General features: G+C 50.1%; 1 protein-coding gene across 1 annotated transcript; it reads right to left on the bottom strand.

Moving 5' to 3' along the window:
- Positions 1-15,904: 15,904 nt before the first annotated feature.
- On the bottom strand, positions 15,905-22,072 carry MAP1LC3C (microtubule associated protein 1 light chain 3 gamma). The gene is made up of 4 exons (XM_019798894.2): positions 21,945-22,072; positions 21,788-21,843; positions 21,507-21,613; positions 15,905-19,066 (listed from the first exon to the last, which is right to left on the bottom strand). Exons 1-4 carry the CDS (start codon positions 22,000-22,002, stop codon positions 18,796-18,798), a joined length of 492 nt encoding a protein of 163 aa, XP_019654453.1. The 5' UTR covers positions 22,003-22,072; the 3' UTR covers positions 15,905-18,795.
- Between the last annotated feature and the right edge of the window lie 1,685 nt (positions 22,073-23,757).

The following is a 23,757-nucleotide window of genomic DNA, read 5'->3' as shown; positions in this document are numbered from 1 at the left end:
CTGCAGGCTGCGAATGTGGAAACGTGCGTGGGAAGGTGGAGGGGTGGGTGTGTGGGGACGTAGAGGACGTGGGGGGAGGGGTTGGCTCAATGTCAGCAGATGAATCCAAGGAGTACGAATGAGGGAAGGGGACCAGACATGGGAGGGGAGTCCAGCAATGACGGGGTGGGGGGCGCTGGTGATGGAAGGATGGTCTGAGCACAGTCCTTGAACGGATGAGTCCTGTGACTCCAGGCGTGTCAATCTCCCTCTCTGGCCTCAGTCTATTCTCATCAGCTCAAGGCTTTAGACAGAACAGATGGTAGGGAAACGGTTGCTTTGGGATCTCTTATGGGCCTTGTCTCAATATTTCCTAATTTTATAAAGTACTAATGATACAAATAATTTCTGCTTTGTGTTGAAATGAATTGAGTTTATTCTTCAATGAGAGAAGAACAGGTTGGAATTACACTAACAGTGGATCCTACGTATGTCCGATATGATCATAAATACCTTGATGGAGGAAAAGTTTGCAAAGCCTCTAGACTAGACCATTTCAAACCTTCTTCCGACTGCAGGTTGTGGTTTTGAAGTGCCTGGGTGTGGAAAACTGGGAGAGACTCAGTATCTTTCAGAATCACAGCAAATTATTTCTGAATTAAACCAGGATATAAATAAAAAGTAACACATGAGATTACTATCTTTTGCTATCTTTGAAGTTCTGGAATTCCTGTATGAGGAGAAGAAAAGCCCATCCCCTCACGCTGGGGAGCTGGGCTGGTGCTCAGGCTCTCACAGTGCCCTCCTGATGAACGTCACCACTTCCACAGAGCGCCGACCTCAGACAAGGCCATTCTGTGACCTTGTTCGTGACCGATCAAGAGAAAAACAAGACCTCTTCATTTTCGCATCTGAACACAGCCGAAAACATGAGCGCCGTCCAAACCACAAAAATGACAAAACAACCCCCTCCCGGTTAACATGAGTGACTGCTGCTTTACCCTATTTCGTGCTTCGTCCCGCATGGATTAGGTTGGTGGAGATACTTACTGTGGACTTTCCCCTGCTTCCCGACAGCCTCCCATCCCGAGCTACACCTTCTGTCTTAAACCTGCCTCAAATCACCTAACACAAGCCCAAACCACCAGCACCTTTCTGTCGCCTCTTCGCGAGACACCCTGTGGATGTCCCTGGTGTTGCTTCTCCACGCTGTCCGGGAACAAACCCAGCTTGTTCCACAGTAGCCATGCTGCTGGTGGCTTTGGCTGGAGAGCAAACACATTCCAAGCTAAACTATCCCGAAAATGAACCCAAATGACCAACTGTAAATGTTTGTTGCCCTTCACCAGGAAGCCCGGAGTCTTCTCGAAGCTGGATATAGTCCACTGTTCTGCAATTACACAGCGTTTTACTCAACTTCTTAGGGCTGAGGAATGCCTGAGAAGCAGTTGGCCATACACTTCAGAAGGGCTAAGAGATTTTTAAAAAACCTAAAGAGGTGAACGTGAATTGTCCGAAAGTACTTCAGCCAGCTGAGGGGTGAGGGTAGGGTTTGCATACCGCCTGCAGGAAAGTGGACCACACCACTCCAGGGGCGTCCACCGACCCCAGTGAGAACGGAAACCCCTGGCATCCTGTGGCACGTGGGTTGGGTTAGATACAGTGTTAGGTGAAAAGCAGCGAGGGACGTTCAAAGAGTTTCATTTGAATATAGACCAAAGGGCATCTGAATTGTCAATCAGCTGAGAACATCTCACTGCCGAGATGAGGAAGGCAAAAAAAGTCCTCATAAAGGAAAACACAACCTCCAGATCTCTCACGGCGCTCACAAATGATGCAATTGTACAGGGAGACGAGGGCAAGGTCCCACTGTGAGGGAAATGGAAACCAGGCGAGGGAAAATATGAGCTAATCCTTGTCACAGAAATGAAGTCGGTCACAGCTGTGAGCTTGAGAGAGGGAAAAGGAATAGTGTATTCTAGTTCTGCGTGACATCTTTCATCAGAGGTTATTAAAACACGCTCCACTATTATTAACTCATTCCTTGAGCACCATGCTGAGTGTGCAGTCACCCATTCTGTGGGCCATACGGTCAGCTCCGTGACTCACGATGAGGGCAAAAAGGAATAAAACAGTCCACGGCAAATGGCTGTGGTGCTAAGTATTGCAGGCTTGTTTGAACTCCCAAATTCTCCTTTACCAAAATTTCTTTAACTTTACTTAATAAGGTTTAACATTGAAAAAAAAAACTTCTCTCAAAATGGGTAAAATGAAATCAATTGGCTAATCTTGGTAAAGGGTATTGTATTATTTTTGCAATTTAGCTGTCCATTTGAACTCTATCAAAATACAAATTTGCAACAAAATAATTAGAGCATCTGTGCCTGTGGCTTTTATGAGGGCGGGGCTTTCTGACTCCTTTGTTTGTTTATTTTTGAAAGAGAGACTGTGAGGGGAGGGGAAGAAGGAGGAGGAGAGAATCTTAAGCAGGCTCCCCGCTAAGTGCAAAGCCCTACCAGGGGCTCAATCTCTTGACCCTGAGATCAGGACCTGGGCCAAAATCAAGAGTCAGACACTTAACTGACTGAGCCACCTAGCCGCCTGGCTGTTGTGTATGTTGCTGTGGCCCAGGGCCAAGTCCAGAGCTTTGCCCTGTCGGCGCTCAGTCAGTGCTTGTTGCGTGCACAGTAGGCATTCAGTGAACAGTAGCACCTGTTAGTAAATGTAGCTCGCCAGTGCCTTCTCACCAACTTAGCAGCTCCAACAAGTTCTGTATTGTGGGACGTTCTCGGATGACTTCCTTGGCCACTGAGAGTCTCCTATTTATTCCACACATATTTTCCCAAGTGTCTGTAGGATGCTAGGAACTGTGCCAGATGTTGGGTATTCAGGGTTGATGACTATCCAGTTAAATTTAGACAGACATGAAACACACGACTCATAAATGGGAATTGACCCCCAATGGTGACAAAGGCTATAAGAGAGGATGCGGGGTGCCCAGAGAGGCTGGGCTGGGTCAGGGAAAGAGGAGAGAATAGGAAGAGTGAACCACATGCAATGAGCAAAGAAGGGAACAGTACAACACCAGCCTGAAGAAGTGGACGGACACAGGTGTTGGGGGGAATGAGTTCCCTCCATTCTGAGTTCTTGACTGAGAGCCCTGTAATAAGAGAGAGATTAACAAGAGAACAAGAAGTTCAGTGATGGTGTAGGGGTGCAGGACACGTCATCCCACACTGGCACGTTGACTACAGTGATTTAACAGTTCTTAAGAATCAGCTGGTGCAAAAACGACTCTGACCTTCCGTTGTCCCCCGACAGCAGATGAATCGCCCGTGGGAAAGGTGACCTCCCTGCACCAGGAGGGTAGGAGGCATCCTTGTCACCAGAGATGGGAATTCAGGGCTGAGAAGGCCGTATAAAAAAAACCAGTTAATTCTTCACCAATTTCTACCCCAAGTCCAACCCCTCTGCCTTGTCAATTCTTAGCAAATTTATTTTCTTTTTCTGAAGGATATGAAAGCTTCCCGCCCTGGTCGCTTCTTTGAGTCTTCTGTTTTTATGGGGCTCTGGTACATAGGTACTAAAATTAAATTTTGTTTTTCTCCTGTTAATCTGTCTTATGTCAATTTAATTACTGGACCACTCGAAGATCCTAGAAGGCAAGAAAGAAACCTTTTCCCCTACAACATGTGTATGCCATATGGGAGATACCCAGGGAAAAAATGAGCAAATTCCCTGAGGTAGCTTAGAGACCAGACTTCAAAACCATCTTAACGGGGAAAGGAGAGAGGGATGTAGGCTTCTTAGGGGAAACTAAATGATTTTTAGGGACGGTGACTGGTCCCTCAGAAGAGTAGATGGGAGGTATGATAGTCTGTGACTCAGCTGTCTGGGTGTGGTGAGGACTGCAGTCTCCTCTGCTGTGGTTAAGAGCTTATCCTCTCAGGCTGTTGAAACTCCTAGGGATGGGACTTAGGATGATTGGTCCCCTTTGGAGGATCTGTCCTTATGCAGATGAGGGGAGTTCAGAGAAACCCTCTCCGAACAGCACTTGCTATCTTCCAAGTGCCTGCATCCCAAAACCGTCAGTATGCCCAGGTGGCGTATTTTGTGGTGTCACATTCTGCTACGCTCCTCCACAGGCCACGTCTGGCCTTGTCGCCAAAGTCACGGGCTGAGCTTTAATGTCAGCAGCGGGAACCCTGAAGGATGAAAGCTGGTGGAGCGGCCTGACCGGACTTACACCTTCAGGCTAGTCTGAAGTCCTTCCCACTGAGTCTTACCCCAGCTCCTTAGAGGGACAAGGTGGAATTTCTAAAAAACTAACGGAAAGTAAAGCCTGCCTTGGTGAGAGCTCTGTGAGGCTGCCGAGGGCGCGGAACCCAGCAAGCCAGCCAGCTCAGAGCCGTAGCTATTGCTTAGTCGGTGCTCAATCTTCGTTAAGCGCTAGTGTGAGTTCGTTACACACCTTACTCACTACATCTCCATCAAGTCTGTGGGGCAACAGCTATTTTTATCAGCATTTTTGACAAATGAGGTTTCTGAGACATGGGGAATTTTAAGTAACTTCACTCACGTCGCAGAGCAAGGAAGGGAAGCACTCTTCACGTCCCAGCAGGCGGGCTCACAAACCAGCGACGATGGTAGAGGAGATCCCGGTGCACCACCCTGGGTGGAAGGGTTATTTTGAGCTGAAGGCAACTGCCAATCAAGAGATGCAGGAGGCGCCTGGGGGCTCAGTTGGTGAAGCCTCTGACTCTTGCTTTCGGCTCAGGTCATGATCTCCGGGTCATGGGATCGAGCCCCAGGTAGGACTTTGCACTCAGCGGGGAGCCTGCTTAAGATTCTCTCTCTGCCTCTGCCTCCCACCCCCTTTCATTTCAAAGAAAAAAGAGAGAGAGATGCAGGAACAATTCTCTGCCCACCCCTTATCTGCCTAAAAGCAGGGCTTGCTTCCCTTTGTGAGGTTGTCCTCTGTACCGGGAGGAGGACAGCAACTCTTGCCACCAGAGAGGAAAGAGGAGTTTCATGAACAAACCTTGCTAAAATAACCCCTGTCTTCCATCAGTTTCCCCATGTATCTCCTGGTCCCTTTGCCAATTTGTCATCCCTTGAGTAATTTATCATTCCTTTCCTTCGGTAAAAATCCTGAGTCTAACCACACCTTCCTTCAGGTGAACAACCCTGCACATGAATATGAATAAAAACCGTGTTTCTCGGGGCGCCTGGGTGGCTCTTTCGGGTAAGCACGCTACTCTTGGTTGCAGCTCAGGTCGTGATCTCTGGGTTGTGAGATCCAGCCCTGAATCGGGCTCCATGGTCAGTGGGAAGTCCGCTTGACATTCTCTCCCTCTGTCCCTCCCCCCATGGTCTCTTTCTCTCTCCGTCTCTCTCTCTCTAAAATAAATAAATAAATCTTTTTATTTATGTTAGTTGTGTGTCTTTTCTCTTGTTGATACATCTTTTGTCACCTTAATTTGCAGGCCCTCATGGACTGAACCTAAAAGGAGTAGGGGAAACGTTTTTTCTCCCTTATGGTAGTAATGGGAGTCTAGATCACAGAGAGATTGGGCAGGTCACACACACCCATGTGGCGGTCCAAGGATTCAGATACACAGCTCCTCGGATCCCACACCACCGTGAAAGCACTTTGGTGACAGAAAATAACCACAAAGTAAAACCTATATCAAACACTATTTAAAAACAACCCCAAAAGCCACTTGGATTCTGTTTCACAGCCCTGGTTTCTTTGGTCACTGGTGGAGTTTCTGCAGAGATTAAAGGGAGTTCAGCCCCGGCCCTTCACCCTCTAGAATCCTTTCCTTCCTGTTGGGGCTGGGGCTCCTGGAATCCAGCACCCAAGACCCAAGCCCACACAGGGTGTTTGTTTGTTTGTTTGTTTGTTTGTTTGTTTGTTTGTTTTAAGAGAGAGATAGAAAGAGAAAGCATGCATGAGTGGGGGTCGGGGGAGTGGAGGCAGGACAGAGAATCTGAAGCAGGCTCCAAGCTCAGCACAGAGCCCGACATGGGGCTTGATCTCCAGACCTGAAATCATGACCTGAGCCAAAATCGAGGGTCAGACACTAACCGACAGAGCCCCCCAGGTGCCCCCACCAGGTTTAGGTGGCCTCTTCTCTGGCCCTCCTGGGGTCTCGGACTCTCCCAGAGTTCGAGTCTTACTCTGCTCTCTGCCTGCTGCCCGGCCCAGGTGTCAGTCTCTCCGTCTGCCTCCCTCTTGCCCCAGGGCACCTCTGATGGACGCCGGCCCTGATGTTCTAGACCTGTCACCGCTGATTCAAGGGGGAGATGACACCTGCAAGTCTCCACACAACAGGGACTGTCAGCAGGGCTTGATGCAGTGGGACAGCGGCTGTTCTCCAGTTCTAGGCCGGAGGTTTCAGAGTGTGTGGTTGCCGGTCCTGCAGTAACAGATCCCCTGGAACCTGCTAGGAATGTTCAGGCTCCCGCCCAGGTGAGACTGACAGTCTTGTACAACAAACCTTCCAAGGAGGCTGGTGAATGCCGCAGCAGAGCCTCTCATCCAGGTCAGACTCGGCAACCTGTGGCCTGTGGGTCACATCAGCCTGGCGCCTGCGTGTGTCCAGCTTGCAAGCTAAAAATGGTTTTTAGGTTTTCAAACGGTTGGCGGGGGGAGTAAAATCTAAGGAAGAATGACATTTCAAGATATGTGAAAAATTATTTTAAAGTCAAATTTTGGAGTCCAGAAATAAAGTTTTGTTGGCACACAGCCGCGCCTGTTCATTTACCGGTGGCCCCGGCTGCTTTCTCGCTGTTGTGGCAGAACGGTGGCAGAGACCTTAAAGCCTAAAATATTTGCTGTCTGACCCTTTGGAGAAACGTCTGTTGACGCCTGCTCAAGGCAAAATGGTTTGAAATGAGCGATGTCTGGTGAAGCGTGGCAGCTGTCAGCTGCAGCCCGGACAGGCTAGTTAGCGCGAGATCGGACATCCCAGACTGCACTGTGCAGACTCCAGTTCTGTGCCATGCACTTACATTAGTGTATGTCTCTAAAGATGCTAAAAATGGGCGCTGGGATTTAGAAAAGTTCCCAAAGGCCCATAGTCAGTCCCATATCCAAATAAATAAATAAATCTGGTTTTCACAGCCCCAAACGTCTGCTCCCGCTGTTGGAAAGGTGGCCAGGTAGGCCCAGCTGGTGTTTCTCTACGCCTTTGTGGGGCAAATATAGGGCAAGGAGCTTGGTTGTCTTGGGCTAATTCAGAGTGTCCGTGGAAGAGGACTGATGAGGATAGGACTGCGGAGGTCTGAGGAATGTTCAGCCTGAGCTAGGACTCAGCTACACGCAGGTTATCGTGAAAGCCACGTGCAGAAGCCGTATTTGCTGAAGCACGCTGGATGCCCAGGGTGCCAGCCACATGTGACGAAAGGCTGCAAAACATAAATCAGATCTGTCTGTAGCTTCTGGCGTAAGAGGTAGGGGCCCAAGAACCAAGGTGAGGCAGGTGGTTAGATCCCTGAGGACCTTGTATAACACTCCACAGAAGCTGGGGTTTCTCTAGTGTGTAACTAAGAATCGTGGGAGTGTTTTGAAATGAGGGAGTCACAGCTCCTTAGTGCCAACTTGCATTAGGCTCCAGGGATACCAAATAATGCTCTTGCCCGTGAAGAAAGCAGGGGCTAGTGGGAGAAACCGAGGTAAACACAATTTTTAAAAATTTACTTTAAATGGTAGATTACTGTTAGGATTTTGAAAGTTTGTGAATTTAAGAGCAAGACCCCTTAAATTTGGACATGTAGGTTCCCAAGCACCCTCCCCGCACCTCCCGCAGATGTGTGGACTCAGGAGGACTGAGTGGGCGCGCCATCCAGGGAAGGTGGCGGGATCCTGATCACGTGCAGGCCGGAGGTGCGGGCCGTGGAAGAGTTCACCGAAGGCAGGACAAAGCTAGAAGCTTATTGAAGGCCTCACAAGGGAGCGGCAGGCAGGATGGGAGGAGAGACAGTCTGCGAGGAGGCGGTGGTGAGGGCTATAGTTATAGGGGGGAGTGAGGGAGTGTGGGAATGTATGGAATTTTCCCTTGTTTGGTAATCTCGGGAACTGCGCCTGGTTGTAACTGGTCACTTAGGGTCGCGGCTGTGTTGAAGTGGGTCACTTAGCGGGCCTGTTTGCGTCCGCTCGGTGGGCGCCGTGGACTCTTGCCTGGCTCCAGTTTACGTGGCTCGAGCCTGTTGCCTAAAAACAGCCTCTGCTCGAGGCCGGGAGTCCGGGCCAGCATGGTGGCAACTCAGACAGAGGGTGTGCTGGTAACAAGGCAGGGGGCAGCAGGGGCTGGGTCAGTTTGGGGAAGGTCAAGGTGTGTGCGGTGTGACTGGGATCGAGGACTCCTGCTGGTGAGGACTAGGGCTGTTTGTGATGGAGACCGTGTTCTGGCTCTGCCCAAGCTGCGTTCAGTCCTGTTTTTCTCTTAGCTGCCTGGTGGCCGTTCTTAATATGCTGCCTCTCGATCTCCTCGTCACTAGAATGAGGGTCATGGTTGTGCTCGTGTCGTGAGAATATGGCGAGGCTTACACAAAACCTTTCACGGGAAGAGCACAATGCCTGGCTCCCTGCTGTCAGTAAGCGTTCCATATTCTTCCATATTTGTGTTAAAGGACAAAAATTTAGCTGAGCGAATTTGAAGATCTCATTGGCTTTATTAAGTAATCCGTGAATTAGGCAACAGCTCATCGAGCAAGTAGGAGGGAGCTCTGAGGAGCTGTACAAAATGGAAGGTTTTTATAGAAAAGAAGGTGGGGCAAGGAGTTATGAGCAACAGAAAAGGAATGTTCCAGGCGAGGTCACTTTCCCTTAAGGGAAAGAACAGGAGGTCTTCTGCAGGTGACTTCGCGGCTGATGGAGAAATTCCAGGCTGATTGGTGTAAGATTCCCTCCCGGGGAGGTTGACAAGCAGTTAAATTAGGTACTGCGTCTTGCTGGATCTTAGCAAAAGTGACTCCATCTGGGGCCTGTTCCTTTTTAACGTTAAGATTTTAAATTATTATTGTATATGAGCTCCAAACAATTAAGCCAGAAGCAAATTAAGCTTTAACATAATCAACCACATTAACCTTGTTGGTTGCCAGAGGCGGGACATTGGGGGGTGGGCAAAACGGGTGAAGGGGGTCAAAAGGTACAAAGGTACAGCTGGAAAGTTACCGGGTGAGTCCTGGGGGCGCCATGGACACACAGCGACTGTCGTTAGCAGGACTGAACTGCAGACAGGAAAGTTGCCGAGAGGGTAGATCTTGGAAGCTCTCATCGCAAGAAAGGAAAGGTCGGAACTGTGAGGTGGTGGACGGTAACTGAACGTACTGGGGTGCTCGTTCTGCAATATCTACGTACATCAGATCGTTAGGCTGTACACCTTACACTAATACAAGGTTATTACGTCAATTCTATCTCAGCAAGACTGGAAACCAACCAACCCAAACAAGTCAAGGGCCTCCCTCCGCCGGGTCAGGGATACCCTCACGCACTGCTTTCCAAGTGCAAACCTGCTTCGTCCCTTTATTACTGAAGCTTCAAATGCCTTTCTCTTTACTCAGGTCGTCCGCGTACTTAGCGCATTCAGCAGGACTGAAGTGAGCTTTGCTCTCTTCGTTAAACTTGAATAGAAGACGTTCCCCAGACTCCAACAGAGGCCAGTGTGGGAGATGTGGGGTCTCTGGGGGGGGGGTCCAACTACAAGGAGAGCTTGCACCGTTTCACATTAAAAACTGGTTTCAAATTTCATTTCATTGTGCTGTGTTCCAAGCGTGTCTTAGGTCTCCGACTTTTCGGGAAGACTACAGATGAGCTAATCTGATTGGGGGGAATGAGACCATTTTCCTGAAGGAGCCCTGATTATGATTCCACTTTCATTTCATCTGCTTTACTGACCACACCCAGTGAGGGCTAACACTCTGTGTCCCTCAATCCCTTACCCCTGACGACTGCAACCTCTGTTTCAAAAGCAAACCCGATGGAAAGTGCTAAGAAAACAAAACGAAACCAAACAGTGGGATGGTCCTCAAACTTGAAACAATATTCTCTGTAGAGTGGAGTATGGTACTGCCCAGGATTGTCCCCGTGGGGCCCACACACGGCCTCCTGGGTTCCCCACAGCGCCCGTCGCACAGATGCCGTGCCCCCGGGAGAAGGGCAGCATGAAGGCACCCCTGCTGGCTGAGTCCTGGAGCTTTCGCAGAAACCCCGTTTCTCCTGGAACTGGCTTCCTATGTCACTTGTAGAGACTCGTTCCAAGCAGGGGCCCACCTCCCTGGCCTGCTTTCTCCCCCTCCGTCTGTGGGTGCCGGCGGAGGTCCCGTCGGGGCTGGCTCGTCCGGTGCAAGGCCCCCTCGTTCTCAGACTCAGGTCGCACGGCACGGTCTGCGAGGCAGAAAACCACAGACCAAAACGCTGCGACTGGTCTTAAGGCTGCATGTCGGTAAACCAAGGTCTGATACCTCCCCTACCCGCACTCTCGATCTCTCCACAAGTGGGGCCTTTAACCAGCCACGCTGGAGCTCCCCGGTCAACACCAGCAGGTGACCCCCGAGGGACCCCTCCCCTGAGGAGGGCAGCCTCGCCTCAACAGTGCGTTCCATACTAATCAATGCCTTTCTTTGTCATGCCCTCTCTCTGCCCTTCTTTATTTAAGATTTTACTTATTTATCTGACAGAGAGAGAGAGAGAGCACAAGCCAGGGGAACGGCAGGCAGAGGGAGAAGCGGACTCCCCGCTGAGCAGGGAGCCCGATGTGGGACTCAATCCCAGGACCCTGGGATCATGACCTGAGCCAAAGACAGACACTTCATTGACTGAACCACCCAGGCGCCCTCTCTCTTCCTTTAAAAACCATTTTCTTCCTGCGGCTCAGCAGTGCTCCCCCCTACTTGCTGGATGGGATGCTGCCCGATTCAGGAATCATTTAATAATTCCAGTTAGATCTTCAGATTTGCTCAGTTGACTTTTATTTATTCTAACAGGTCTAAGGATGACTGGACTCACAGTTACCTGAGCGATTTTTAGCTCTGTGTCAAGTATCTACTGGTCACCAGAAAACCGAGGGTGCCACATCGGCTGAAACTAAGTTAAACTGAATCAGTTTGTCTGGGAGTCAAGATGACAAAAAATATTTATAATGGTCCTGAGACGCACGCAATGCTCCCAAATTATATTCGAGATCATTCGGTCCCTCTGGTTTCCATGTCTCCCAGTGGAAACAAATGACCCAGTCGAGGTGGGGGTGCAGCCCCAGCCAGCTGGGGCTTCTCTGTGGCTCTGAACTCTGGGCTGGTCCCGAGCTCTCGTGGCTCAGTAGAAGGCTGGGAGCAGACAGAGGGATGTCCGCAGCTGCTCTGGGGGCAGTGGTAGTTTTCCGGAGGTTGAGGGTAAAAGCCATAGATTTAACATCAAGGTCATTTAAGGAATGGCCCCCCTTGAATCAGGACTTAACAGGGCCCCTGAGACCTGTAGCTGGAGAGAGAGAACTTTCTATCTTATGTGACAGTCTAAGTGACTCTTCTCAAGTCGGGCTCCCCCAGAGTGTAGGGGAAGAGTCACTAAAGGGCCATTCAGCAAATGTCTTCACAATTGTGCCAACGTCCTACACCCGAAGATTTGGCTTCTCTGATAGAAGGGATTTGGAGTTTCCAAATCTAATTTAAAAACCAATTTTAATGTAATTAGTCCTGAAGAATCAATTGCTCAGGTAACTGTGAGTCAAGTCATCCTTAGACCTGTTAGAATAAATAAAAGTCAACTGGGCAAATAAATTTTATTTATTCCTAAAGAATAAAGAAAATAGTCTCTGTTCTATCCCCACCTCCACCCCCACCCCTACACACAGAGCCACCCTTCTCCCCACCTCCACCCCCACCCCTACACACAGAGCCACCCTTCTCCCCACTCCACACCCACCTGGGTAATTTCTTCTGGTTTCAGCCCTAAAAATCACTTTTTCTGAGACGTCTTCAGAACTTCTCAGAAAACCTGAGCGTGTACGGTATGAACACTAAAACCATTGTGGTTATTCACTGCTTTCCCCTTTGTTTGATCTGATTTCATGATTTAAATATCTGTTTTTTTGTTAGTCATTTCTCTGAATGTACTTTGGACACCAAAATCCAGGGCTGTTACTTACGCAGTGTCCTCACTCATGTTTCTGTATTTTAACGACCACCCTGTTTTCCCCAAATGAATAGGAATCTATTTGAAAGAGTAAATACAAGGAAGCTAAGAGTATGTTCATTGTCTTCGTAACGATTTATTCGTTCATTCCCGTATTTGTTAATTCACACATGCAGTCTTAGTTCACACTGATTCTCCTAGGCAAGGTCCTAGTCACCATAATCAAGATATGGTGGAATAATAAAGGTATGCACATGATGTGTGTGCAAGAAGGACAGGGGGAAATAGCCGTTGGGGTAGCAGAGGCCAGTTGACTTTGGTTTTAAAACTAAGTTGACGTTTTCCAGTGAATCAAAGTGGAGAACACCCTATGGAAAGTTCGAGACCCAGAAGCTGGGTATAGTTCCATTTGTTGAAAACTTACATGCAAAGAGAGAGTCCCAAGGGACAAGGCTATCCACAGCCCATATGAGAGCCACACATGGGGTTGTCAGACACAGGAAATAAAAACAGAGGACACACATTTGAATTTTGGATAAACAACAAATGCAATGCTGAGAACACAGGACGGTACAGATGTGAGTCTGAGCTGCAGATTTGTTGGCTCTGTGCCTTTAGAACTCGACTTGACTTTTCTTACCCTCAGTGTCTTCATCCTTAAAATGGGAATAATAACGATAGTAAGTATCTTTCAAGGTCTACGTGAATATTGACTATGAGTTCTAGGGTCACTGTAGCTCTCAAACAAGAGTCATTGATAAAATGGACTGAGCACAGAACCAAGTCACGCAGCTGCCTTGAATCTTGAAGGTTGAGTTGGAAGAGTTCATCCCTCGAGGGAGGGACACTCCAGGCATTAAACAACATGAGCAACGACACTGAAATGTTTAAAAGATCATAAAAATGGGGCACAAGCAAGAAAGGATGAGCTGGTACGTGAAACGTCGGGCAGGAAGTGACAAAGACATGGAACGAGGAGAAAAGGCAGTGTCTTTGAGGGCCAAAGCGAGGGGTAGCTTCCAAAAGGATGCTGTGCCTGGAGGGAACCATGACACATTCACAAGACACTGGCCATATTGTTTTATGATTGGGGCTGGTCATTTTCAGTGAATGAACATCCTTTATTCCCCACGAGAAGCACCTCTTCCAAGGTATCATGGAAATTGAATCAATTTAAGGGAGATTCATGCCCACTGACCCCTCCCACTCCCACTCAGATTTCTGTTTCCTGTTGACCCAGAGGTCTACACTGCTGATTTATAAGTGTCAGTCCAGTCTTGGTAACTGAAAAGCCATTCCAATACCGTTGTTCAGTGCCTGAGAACATGGGGGTGGCTGAGCTCTCTGAACTAGGTGCTCAGGGAGGAATAATATTTATTCTTCTAATAAAAGGCATCAAATAAAGGTAAAATACCATTTGGGACTTGTTTTATTTCTGCTACTACAAATTCTCTGCTTTTATCCTTCTCTTGACTTCTTTCGCACATGGTGGTCTGTGGTCCTCACTCTCCAGCCCTGCTCTCAGCATCCCTCTGGGCCATTTATGCCTGTATGATGACTGGTTGCCATGGCAGCACCAGGAGTGGGGAGGACCTTGCTTTCCTTTCTGCTGTTTTGTCACTTTAAGGTCTGGGCAGTTCTTTCCTGTGGGCTAACTAGCGTTCAGGTCAAACACATAATTCATGTTCTGTCTGTTATCCCCCGACAGTTTTGTCCAGTTTCCCCTTTGGCTAGAGCTAGCCTTTCCAGAAGCTTCCTTTACCCCATTAGGAACTTTAAAATGGGGGGATTTTGTTGATTAGCCGCGAACTGCTTAGCCGAATCTAACCAAGTGGTGTTGGCGCCACCTGGTGGTACCTGGTGGTACAGCTCTGCCTCGAATGCCCGCAGAGTCCCTTAGGCTCCGAATTCCTTGGAGTTCATAGGGTCGAGGAAGCCGCTCCTGGAATGTATGGTCTGTTCCTGGGAACCTCGCTGCCTTTGATCTCATCACTTGTGAGAAACTTACATACGTGATCTGCAAACTCTGATACGAAAAGTGCTGATCTTTTCGGCAGTACCCTGCTCAGGAGGGTTTCATGTTCTGATGCACAAACGAGAATTTTTTCGGATGAGGACACGGACATAAATAATCCCCCAAACCCACAGGGACAGACTCTTCTTTCGAACCTGGGTTTGTCTGACGACAAAGTCCCGGCCCTTCCAGGACTCCACACTGTCTCCACATACGGTGCTGGGCCAAGGTGTGTGCTCACACAGTGGAAGCTGGAGGGGTACGGGTGAAACACAATTTCTGCACTTTCCAAGGACGGAGGAGACAGCGTGGGGGTGTTACTACCCAGAGTGTCGAGGCCGGTGCTTCTCAGACTGAATGTGCCTACGTATCACATGGGGGCTCTTGATAAATTGTAGATTCCGATCAGTAGTTCTGGAGACAGCCCTGAACATCTGCATTTTTAACCAGCTCTTGGGTGAGGCTGACCTGCTTGTCTATAGACCACACGTTGGGTCTAGAGGAGGCTTGAGCTATGGTTTTGAGCAGGGAGCAATTTCACCCCCCAGAGGACATTTGGCGATCCCTGGAGGCTTTTTGGTGTCACTCCTGGGGTGAGGGGTCGGTGCTGCTGGTGTTGGTACATAGAAGCTGGGGTGCTGCTAGCCCCCATGATACCACGGCAGCCAGTGTCATGGAGAATTACTTGCCCAAACGTCCGTTGTGCATGGGCTGGGAAGTCCTGCCCTGAATCTCGAATCTAGGCTTGTGTGAAGGGCCCATCGGCTGTGAAAAGCTGAGATCCCCTAATCTAGAGGGAGTTTGCTGGGAAATAGGTGTAAACTGGTTTCTTTTGTTACTGAAAGGAAACAACTCACTCTTAGAAATCCCCCACCGGTATACCAGAGGCAAATGAAGGGTGAGCGAGCCCAGAGGAGACTGGCGAATAGGAGCCATGATGAGGAGAGCGCGTTTTGACCCGTGGAGAACTCTCTGTGTCTCCATTCAGTCGAGGACTTAACCACACAAAATCAATGGGCCCAGCAGCCTGGGAAATTCTTTCCTTCCCAGCTCACGTAGGACCAAAACAACAGCAAAGAAAAGAAACTTCTTTCTTGTGTGATTTATCCCCAGGATCTCTTGATGACGTTTTTAGCGTAAACCTGGGCTAGGGGGTCAGCAAACTTGTTCTGTAAAGGGTCAGATAGTAAACATTTTAGGCTTTGCATGTTCTATGGTCTACATCCCAAATACTCAAGTCTGCCGTTATAGCCCAGAAGCAGCCAGAGACCATGGTAAAGAAATGGTGAGGTGGCGTTCATTCCAGAAGTCCTTTATTTACAGCAGTAGGCCCACGTCAGCTGGCTGGAGACAGTAGTGGGATGATCTCTGGTCTAGGCACGCAACGGAACTGGATCTGCTTTAGACCATACGTTAGCTGTGACGTAAGCAAGTATGTTTTTATCTGCCCTCCTTTGGTCTTATGGGAGTGGGGAGAGGGCGGCTAATGCCTGAAAACAGGCAATAAAACCAGAATGGTTTCCTGCCTGACCTGGTCGCGGTGGAAACAACTAATGGCCAATCCCATAATTCTAGTATCTCCCTCTGAAACTGACAATGCATTTTCTCAAATTTATCACCAAACAGTTAGCCAGATGTGCTTAGCACTCCTGGGAGCTGCAGGGAAGCCGGAGAAGGAAAGTCACAGTCCACTGTTCCTAAGCATTTGTTGTTGTCGTTGTTACGGTAATAAGACATAAACACATAATCACAGCAAATTCAAATGCCCATAGATAGATAATTTATTAAAAGCGTATGCGAGACTTGGTTAGGTATTTGGGAAAAATGGAACCTGCATGCATTCTTCTGTTGTCAAAATAAATTCCAGTTGGTTCCAATACTTAAATGTAAACAAAGTGAAATCCTTGGTCCTAGGAGTAAACACAGGGTGGGTATACATTGTATATAATCGTGCAGGTGGGAGACTGTCTACTGAGAGCACGAACTCAGAATCCACAAGGAAAAGATTGCATAAGGATAAAAAGCAGCTACGTGAGAAAGACTGCCATCAACAGGACCAACAAGAAATGGGTAATTATTTTAATACCCATGGCATACAAAGGGTGAATTACTCAACTTTGTGAACTCATAAAAACCAATAGGAAATGATGAATACCATAACAGAAAAGTGGTCATATTTTATCAAGGGACACATTGCCAATTAATTTTATGCATCTGAGTAAATGTGAAGAAAATAAAGAAGAAAAAAAAATCCCGACCAAAATCAATTGAGATTCATCACCTACGGAGAGGTCAGCTGCCATCTTGGTTCCTTGGAGGGCATGACCTCCCGCTGCTCCTTCTGGGGACGGCCATCTGGGAACCCAGGCTGAGAGAGGCCCCATGGAGCCCCTCCAGTCTCGGCTGGGCCCAGCTTTGAGTCGTTCGGGCCCAGGGGTCAGATGAGAGACTGAAGAAGCCTCTGGATAATCCCAGCTCCCAGGTGTTGAAGTCACCCCCAGCCTTTCGAGTCTCCCAGCTGAGTCCCCAGACGTCAGAGAGCAGAGACAAGCTGTGGCCCTGAGCACTCTCTGAAACCCTTACCCACAGATGCCATGAGTGTAAACAAGCTGGATGGTTCTATGCCACCTATGAATTTCGTCTGGTTGGTTAGACAGCAGCAGGACACCGAGCACTGCCCACCACAAACAAGGCAGCCAGAGGTCGACGCAGGAGGGAAGCCATATTGCGAAAGGTCTTGGGGACCGAATGGAACACAACAGCTCATGCAACTATGACCCAGCATGATGATAGTCTTAGAAGCTGGATTCAGGAGCGGGCACGGAAGTGGGTAAGGCTGAGAGCAGGGGCACCAGCCCTGGGCACCAGCAGTCAGGTGGCTGTCCAGGGCCAACCACCTGTCATCAAGCTCAGAGTCAATCCTGGGACGTGGACTCATTCAGGAAGAAGATTCATCGCTCAAGGTGAAGCAACAGGATCTGTCGAGATCAAGTCTGGAGGCACTGTTTTACTTGGCAGATGGCAAAGAGGACGCGATGAGTGGGTGTTAGAGGAAGTGAGTAGAGCCGTAGAGCGGGCAAGCTGGGCAGGGAAAGGACAGCCGGGGGCAGGAGAGAGGGCAGGCTGGCTGCCTATGAGTCAGGAAAAGCAGCCTGGAGCAGAAGGATCCTGGGAGTGAGTGGAGGACCCAGGCCAGCTCCGTGATGCTGGGGACCGAGTTGGGGGGGTCACACCCTCCCTGAGCCTCTCTCTCCAGTTAGAATGCTTCTCCTTTCCCACTTAGCGACCTTAAAACCAACTCCAAACATCTTAGCAAAGCGGACCCTATAGACCTGGCCCCTGCCTGACTTCTCTCTCCCCTTCCCGGCGGCCACCGCCCCGGTACCCTCTCTGGGGGTAAAGCTCAGGTGTGTGCACCTGCTTGGCCACCTTCCCTCCCTGGCTGCCAGGCTCAGCCTCCACACTGGCTCCTGGCCATCCTTCGGGTCCAAGTGCAAGTTCTTCCCTCCCAGAAGCTCTCTGGCCATCCTACAGAAAGGATTAAATCTGCTAATCACCTTCTGTTTCGTTTTGTTTTTCTTTATTGTACTTACAAGCATCAAAACTCATCTTGAACATTGTCTTTCTTCCCTCCCTGGAACTGAGGTGACTCCTGAGGGCTGGGACCTTCCCTGTCTTGGCTAATGTTGTATTTCTGCGACCTAGAATAGCGCTTACCATTGAGTAAGTGCTCAGTAAATGTACGTTGAGTATAGATAAAATTCCTTTCCAGACAAACTCCTATCTGTGCTTCAAAATCCAGCTCAAACCCAACACCCCGCAAAGCCCTGCGCTGCTGCTTTTAAGCCAAGCACCCTCCGTCCCTCGTTTGCCAAGCTCTGCTGCGCTCCCCACTTCACAAGTCTCCCCCATGGGCTAAGCTGGTGAACCTGGGCTCCGGGGCTCGGGCAGCCAGCTGGAACTCACAGACTAACCTTCTCAGATGGGGGACCTCGCACGGAGCGAGAAGTGCGGGCAGCTTCCAAAGCCAGACTCCCCGGCTCACATCCCAGCAGACCTTGTGGTGTGAATTTGGAAATTCTCTGTGACCTTTCTGGGCCTCCGTTTCCTCACAGTGTAATTAGCCATAGAGGGTTCTGGTGAGGCACCGGGACGGGGGGCCGGGCACGTAGCAAACATGCAGAGTTAAATGACTTTATATCGAGCAGTCACACCTTTGGCATAAATCCGTACGGCACAGACACACAAAACACACTCGAGGAGGAAATAAGCAAGTCGGACGAACGCTGAAATGCAAGGATCATCTCGTAAGGACACAGAGAAGCCCCCCGCTCCCAGATGAGCTGAATCACACCGGCTCCGAGGGGGCTCCACAGGGACCCGTCCACAGCCCAAGGTTCCCTGTGACCGCGCACACGTGGGATCCCGCCCCACGGGGGCCTGCCGCTTCCCCCACAGAAGACGCGTGAAATCCATCTCCAGCTCTCCGCACAAAACCATCACACACGCTCACCATTGCCTACTCAGGAAAGACTTAGCAGGCACGGAATCCCCGAGAGCCACCCCACTGTCTCCGAGCACACAAGCTCAGGGGGCCCCATAAAGACACAGGGGCGGCCAGGCCTTCCTGTGGCGCTGGGGGCCCATCGCTGCGGGGTAGCCCTGCTCACTGGGCCGCCCGCCACTCACACCCGGGAGGCGGGCCGTCCCTCCACGCATCAGAGGACGGGTTCTTGACTCGCCCTGGAGAGGATGGCGGGGTCCGCCCTGACCCCGAGCAGCCGAACATCTCCTGGGAGGCGTAGGTCACGTACACGAAGCCGTCCTCGTCCCTGTAGTCCCTGTAGACTTCTGCCATGGTCACACTCATGCTGACCAGGCTCCTGTTGTTCACCAGCAGATAAAAGGCTTCAGTGGCCCCAAGGACCAGGCGGCTCCTGGGGGAGGAGAAAGGGGGGGCAGGAAGGGAAAACGTTAACTGACCCACGGCCCGACTTCCCTCTGTTTGTCCACGGCAGACACGTGTACCCAAGGAGCCCCCCCTGCACTCGAGCACATTGTCCTCGACCCGGACAATTCCCCAGGAGGGCCTGTTGAAAGCAAATGCCTGCACTCCACACACAGAGATTCTTTTGAAGATTTTATTTATGTGAGAGAGAGTGTGTGTGCACACAGGGGGAGGGGCAGAGGGACAAGCAGACTCGCTGCTGAGCACGGAGCCTGACGTGGGGTTTGATCTCACGACCCTGAGATCATGACCTGAGCCGAAGTCAGACGTTAGGTTAACCGAGTGAGCCACCCAGGCGCCCCCTCCACACCCAGGAATTTTAAGCCAGTCTGCCTGGGAAGCATCCCAGGGGCCTGCAGGATCATGACACTTAGGAAGACTGAATGGCTCCCTACTCATTCCCGGCAGGGTGAAAACACCTGACGTCCTCCCAGGTGGGCCAAAAGGGCGAGGCCATCCTGTCATTAACTGATAGACATACCAACACAAAAATGAGGAGCAAATAAGTCCCTCTTTGCTCTGAAACTCAAGGTATGTACAACCCCAGACATACAGAGGTGATTAGCAGAATCTCCCAGCACCTCACTGTTCAACAACCTTGGGATGACCTTTTGGAAAGTTGCTGCTCTCTCCTCCCTCCTGCCATCTCTCCCCCCATCTCAAGGAGAAGGAGAAGCAGCAAGGTTCAGTGGGACAGCTGTAAATGTCAAGGTCGTTCTGAGGGCTGGCTCGTCCTGGAGCGGAGGACAACATGACAACGTGGACGCCCAGGTAAGGGCTCTGTCTCCCTGCAGCACGCTTCCGTTCACTCTGCTCGGAGAGGCCGCCCACTCCGGTCTCCAAGCCTTGAACCTTCAGGTGAGCTACGTCTATGTGTCTGTGGGATGTAGGTGGCTGGAAACTGAGTAGTTTTACAACCAGATAATCCCTCCCAAAATAACCCTAAAGATTTCAGCATTGACAATTGTATGAGTGTCTTTGGGTGAAAGAAGTGCTCTGCAGTGGAAATGGGAGGAGCCGGGGACAGGCGCATGGCCTTCAGCTCTGCAGGGAACTGTGCTCCCAGAGTCTGCATGCCTACCTCCTATCTTTTGCCATGCTATCTTTTCTTTCTTTCTTTCTTTCTTTCTTTCTTTCTTTCTTTCTTTCTTCTTCTCTTTTTTTCTTTCTATTTATTTATTTATTTATTTATTTATTTATTTATTTATTTGAGAAAGAGAGGGCATGAGCAGGAGAGGGAGAGGGAGAGGGAGAGAGAATTCCATGCAGATCCTGCATCGAGCATGGAGCCCAGCACAGGGCTCAATCTCACGACCCTGAGATCACAAACTGAGCTGAAACCAAGAGTTGGACACTTCACCGACTGTGCCAACCAGATGCCCCGCCATGCTCTTCCAGTGAGGGCTTTGGCATCCCCTGGAGAGGAGGCTGTGGGCAGGGATTTTTGTCTGTTCTGTTCACTGCGGTAAAGACAGAGCCCAGGAAGAATAGAGAACCAATGGGATGGGGAGGGGTCAGGGCTGGTGGGAAAGGGGGGATGACCCCTGTGTGGGAAGGAGGAGAAGAATGGCTCTTGGAACTCAAGGGGTTGTTTCTGAGGGAGGTAGGGGAGAGGATATAATCCTAAACTCACGGTCCCTTAGCCACGTCCCTTCATGCGGGGCCCACGCAAGCTTCCCTGAGGAGGAGAAATTAGGGTGTTCTTAAATAACTCATCAAGACAAACGACAGAGACAAACACACACCCAAACTGAATTCTTGAAGGCATTCTTGCACGGGTTGGCCTCTCCAGACTTTTCAACCCTATGAAGAATTACTCCCAAATCATTTTTATTGAATCCATGTGTCGGGGACACTTCTTAACCTTGTTAAGCTTTAAAAATAGCCCCATTTTCTTTGCTGTGCCTTAACCCAAGGGAGGAGCACATCTGGGGACGCCGTCCCTGTCCTCCCTCCCAAGGTCTGAGCAGCGCAGGGAGACTTTGCCTTTTGGAGAGGTCCCTACTCCCCCAGTGCACACACACTTTAAAGGTACTGTGTCTCTACTGGGAAAATGCAGACTGGGTTTTAAGCAGCAAGTGGAAGAAGGATCTCTGGACTAGTTCCAGAGCCAAGACCACCTCTGAAACGTCTTAGAAAAGTTGTCAGCTCTTACTCTCCTTACACCTGTTATCTGTGCGGTTCTCCCACTTGTTTAAGTTCGATTAATTCTCAGAGCCTCTTTTCTGGGCACCACAGAATCTAAAAGGTGAATCACAGAGGAAATCTTCTCTCTCTTCCAGAACGCCCCCATCCTCCAAACCAAACCAGCCAAAAAATCGAACGGAAAAAGCCCAGCACACTCCCCGACGTGTACTTCTGTCACCTACCGGATGACGCTGAGGAACTGGCTCATGGTCAGCTCCTGAGGAACCAGGAACTTGGTCTTGTCAAGCGGAGGCAGGAGCTTCTCCCGGGGGTAGCGTTCCACTATCACCTGTCAAGAGGGTCGGTCCCTGAGAATGACTCCGAGCTCTCACTATCTTAGAAACTTAGAACAGGGAGAGACAGTGGGTTTTTCCCCTTCTTCTTGTTACTTTTTTTCTTTTTTTCTTTTATTTTCTCAAGAAACAGGGTATACGCCTTTTCAAAAAGCACAATGGAGTCTTACCGGGATCTTGTTTGGGAACTTTGCCCGGATTCCAGCAACTTCCTCTTGTCTGGTTGCTGTGAATATTTCAAAGACAAAAGAATAAGTAAATAGCAAGAGAAGTCTGTATCCTCTTCCCTCTTTCTGGCAACCCAGACAGCTACTCTGAGAACGTCACCTAAACTCTTCCTTTGCTTGAAGGGTCTGAGGCGCTGGGTTTTCTGTGGAGTCTGCATTTTGCTCAACAGCTGTGTCTGTGTCTGACTTAAAAAAAAAAAATCCCACAACCGAGACCTAACTCCTTCCTCAGCTGCTTCCAAACCGCCCGCAGGAGCCTAAAGGAGGCCCTTATGTAGGGCCGTGTGACATCAGGCCTCTCCAGCCCCCCTCCCCTCCCCCTCCCTGGGCAGCAGGAGGTCAGTCCTGAGGTTGGAGACCGAGCAGCCACCTGCTTGCTGCTCAAAGTCACTTTCTTCACGACCAGTTCAAGACATTTCTTTGCTGGAGAAATTAGGGTTCACAATAAAATCAGTGGCCGTGTCATCAAACAGCCTACATCTGGGCTGAGGACTCTGGGGGGGCCAAACAGCAGTTCACTAGGAACAATCTTGTGCTTCAGGAAGGAACCATCCTAAAGGCGGGCCAGGACGGAGCTGCCGGACCAAACGGGGCTGCGTCACTCCCACGACAGTCCTTGCCAGTTTCCACAGAGAGAAACCTATGATCAGAGAGGTAAAGGGATTTGCCCAAAGTCACACAGCCAGTAAGAGAGGCGGTTGGGATTAAAACTCCGATTTGGTACAAAGTAGGGCACACTCCAGTCTATGCTGCCATTTTATCTTCTCTGCTGTGAAGGGGGGGGAAGTAAGCCCAGTGACCCCCAAGATCTCCCTTCAAGAGATAAGAAACAGAGACCCACAGAGGCTAACTGGTTTGCCTGGGATCCAATGGTTGGTAAGAGGCAAGACAGCGATTTCCCAGGTCCCAGTGTCCAGGGCTTGCTTCCAGACACGTCTACGTGTCCAGGCAGACCTGGGCACTCCGAGTGAGCAGGAGTTTACATTTCCCCACACTGGTTTCCCAGCAGAGCACCTCAACGGCGAAGCCTTCAAACGGACGGAGAGCGACATGAAGGAAGGTGATGGTACATTCTCTACGTTTGCTTCGTGACTCAGAGTGTGACTTTCCGTGCTTCGGTTCATCATTGGGAATGGACATTGTGCAACGGTTACATGATAGCATCGTTGACAAGTGGCCTCGTTGCCCGTCTTTAGAAAGTGCGCGTGTGCTCACGGGGCTGAGATAATAAGGGGCAAGTGTGGACTGCGTGTCTGTAGTCAGGCAGCTCTCAAGTGCACAATCTCACTTGAGCCCCAGTTGCCTTGTGGGTAGGAAGGGCAGGTAGCCACACGCTCTGTCGAGGGACACCCAACCCGGATGCACCGAGGGGGGGTTACCCCCGACCGTCCAGCTCCCAGGAGTGGGCCCAGCACCCAGGACCCGCAGAGCTGGCTCCAGGCCTGACCCTCCAACTATGACCTCAATTTCTGATCTTAGAGAAATCGCTTCACGTTACTAACTATGGTTTTCCTTGTTGCAAAATGATTATTTTTGCCTGATTAAAGTGGTTTGTGTTACCTAACGGGGAGTGGTTACATGGGACTAGAATGAACCCAGGGCCTTGATAATCAAATCCGAGGCTCTCCCTGCACTGGGCCTCCCCAAAGGCCCCACAGTCTGGGGACGCGGACGGGCACTGAGGTTTGGAGGCTGGAGGAAATAGCTCCGGGTTGGGGCCAGGGGAAAGTAAGTCCCAGCTACAGTGTGGGCTAGATCATTTTTCTTTCGTGGAAAAGCTTCTTTTCTGAGAGGAGCACGGTGTTGTGGGTGTCGTGTGGCCCCATCGTGCTCCTTGGGCTGAGGGGCAGGACCCGTCGTCTGGAAGGTGACCAAAGCCACATCACATCGAAGCCCCAGGGACGGTGGGGAAG

The sequence above is a fragment of the Ailuropoda melanoleuca genome, chromosome 8 (assembly GCF_002007445.2).
Source record: "Ailuropoda melanoleuca isolate Jingjing chromosome 8, ASM200744v2, whole genome shotgun sequence".
NCBI lineage: Eukaryota > Metazoa > Chordata > Mammalia > Carnivora > Ursidae > Ailuropoda > Ailuropoda melanoleuca.
Note: the sequence above shows the minus strand (reverse complement) of the source record. Positions and strands in the feature narration are given on the sequence as shown.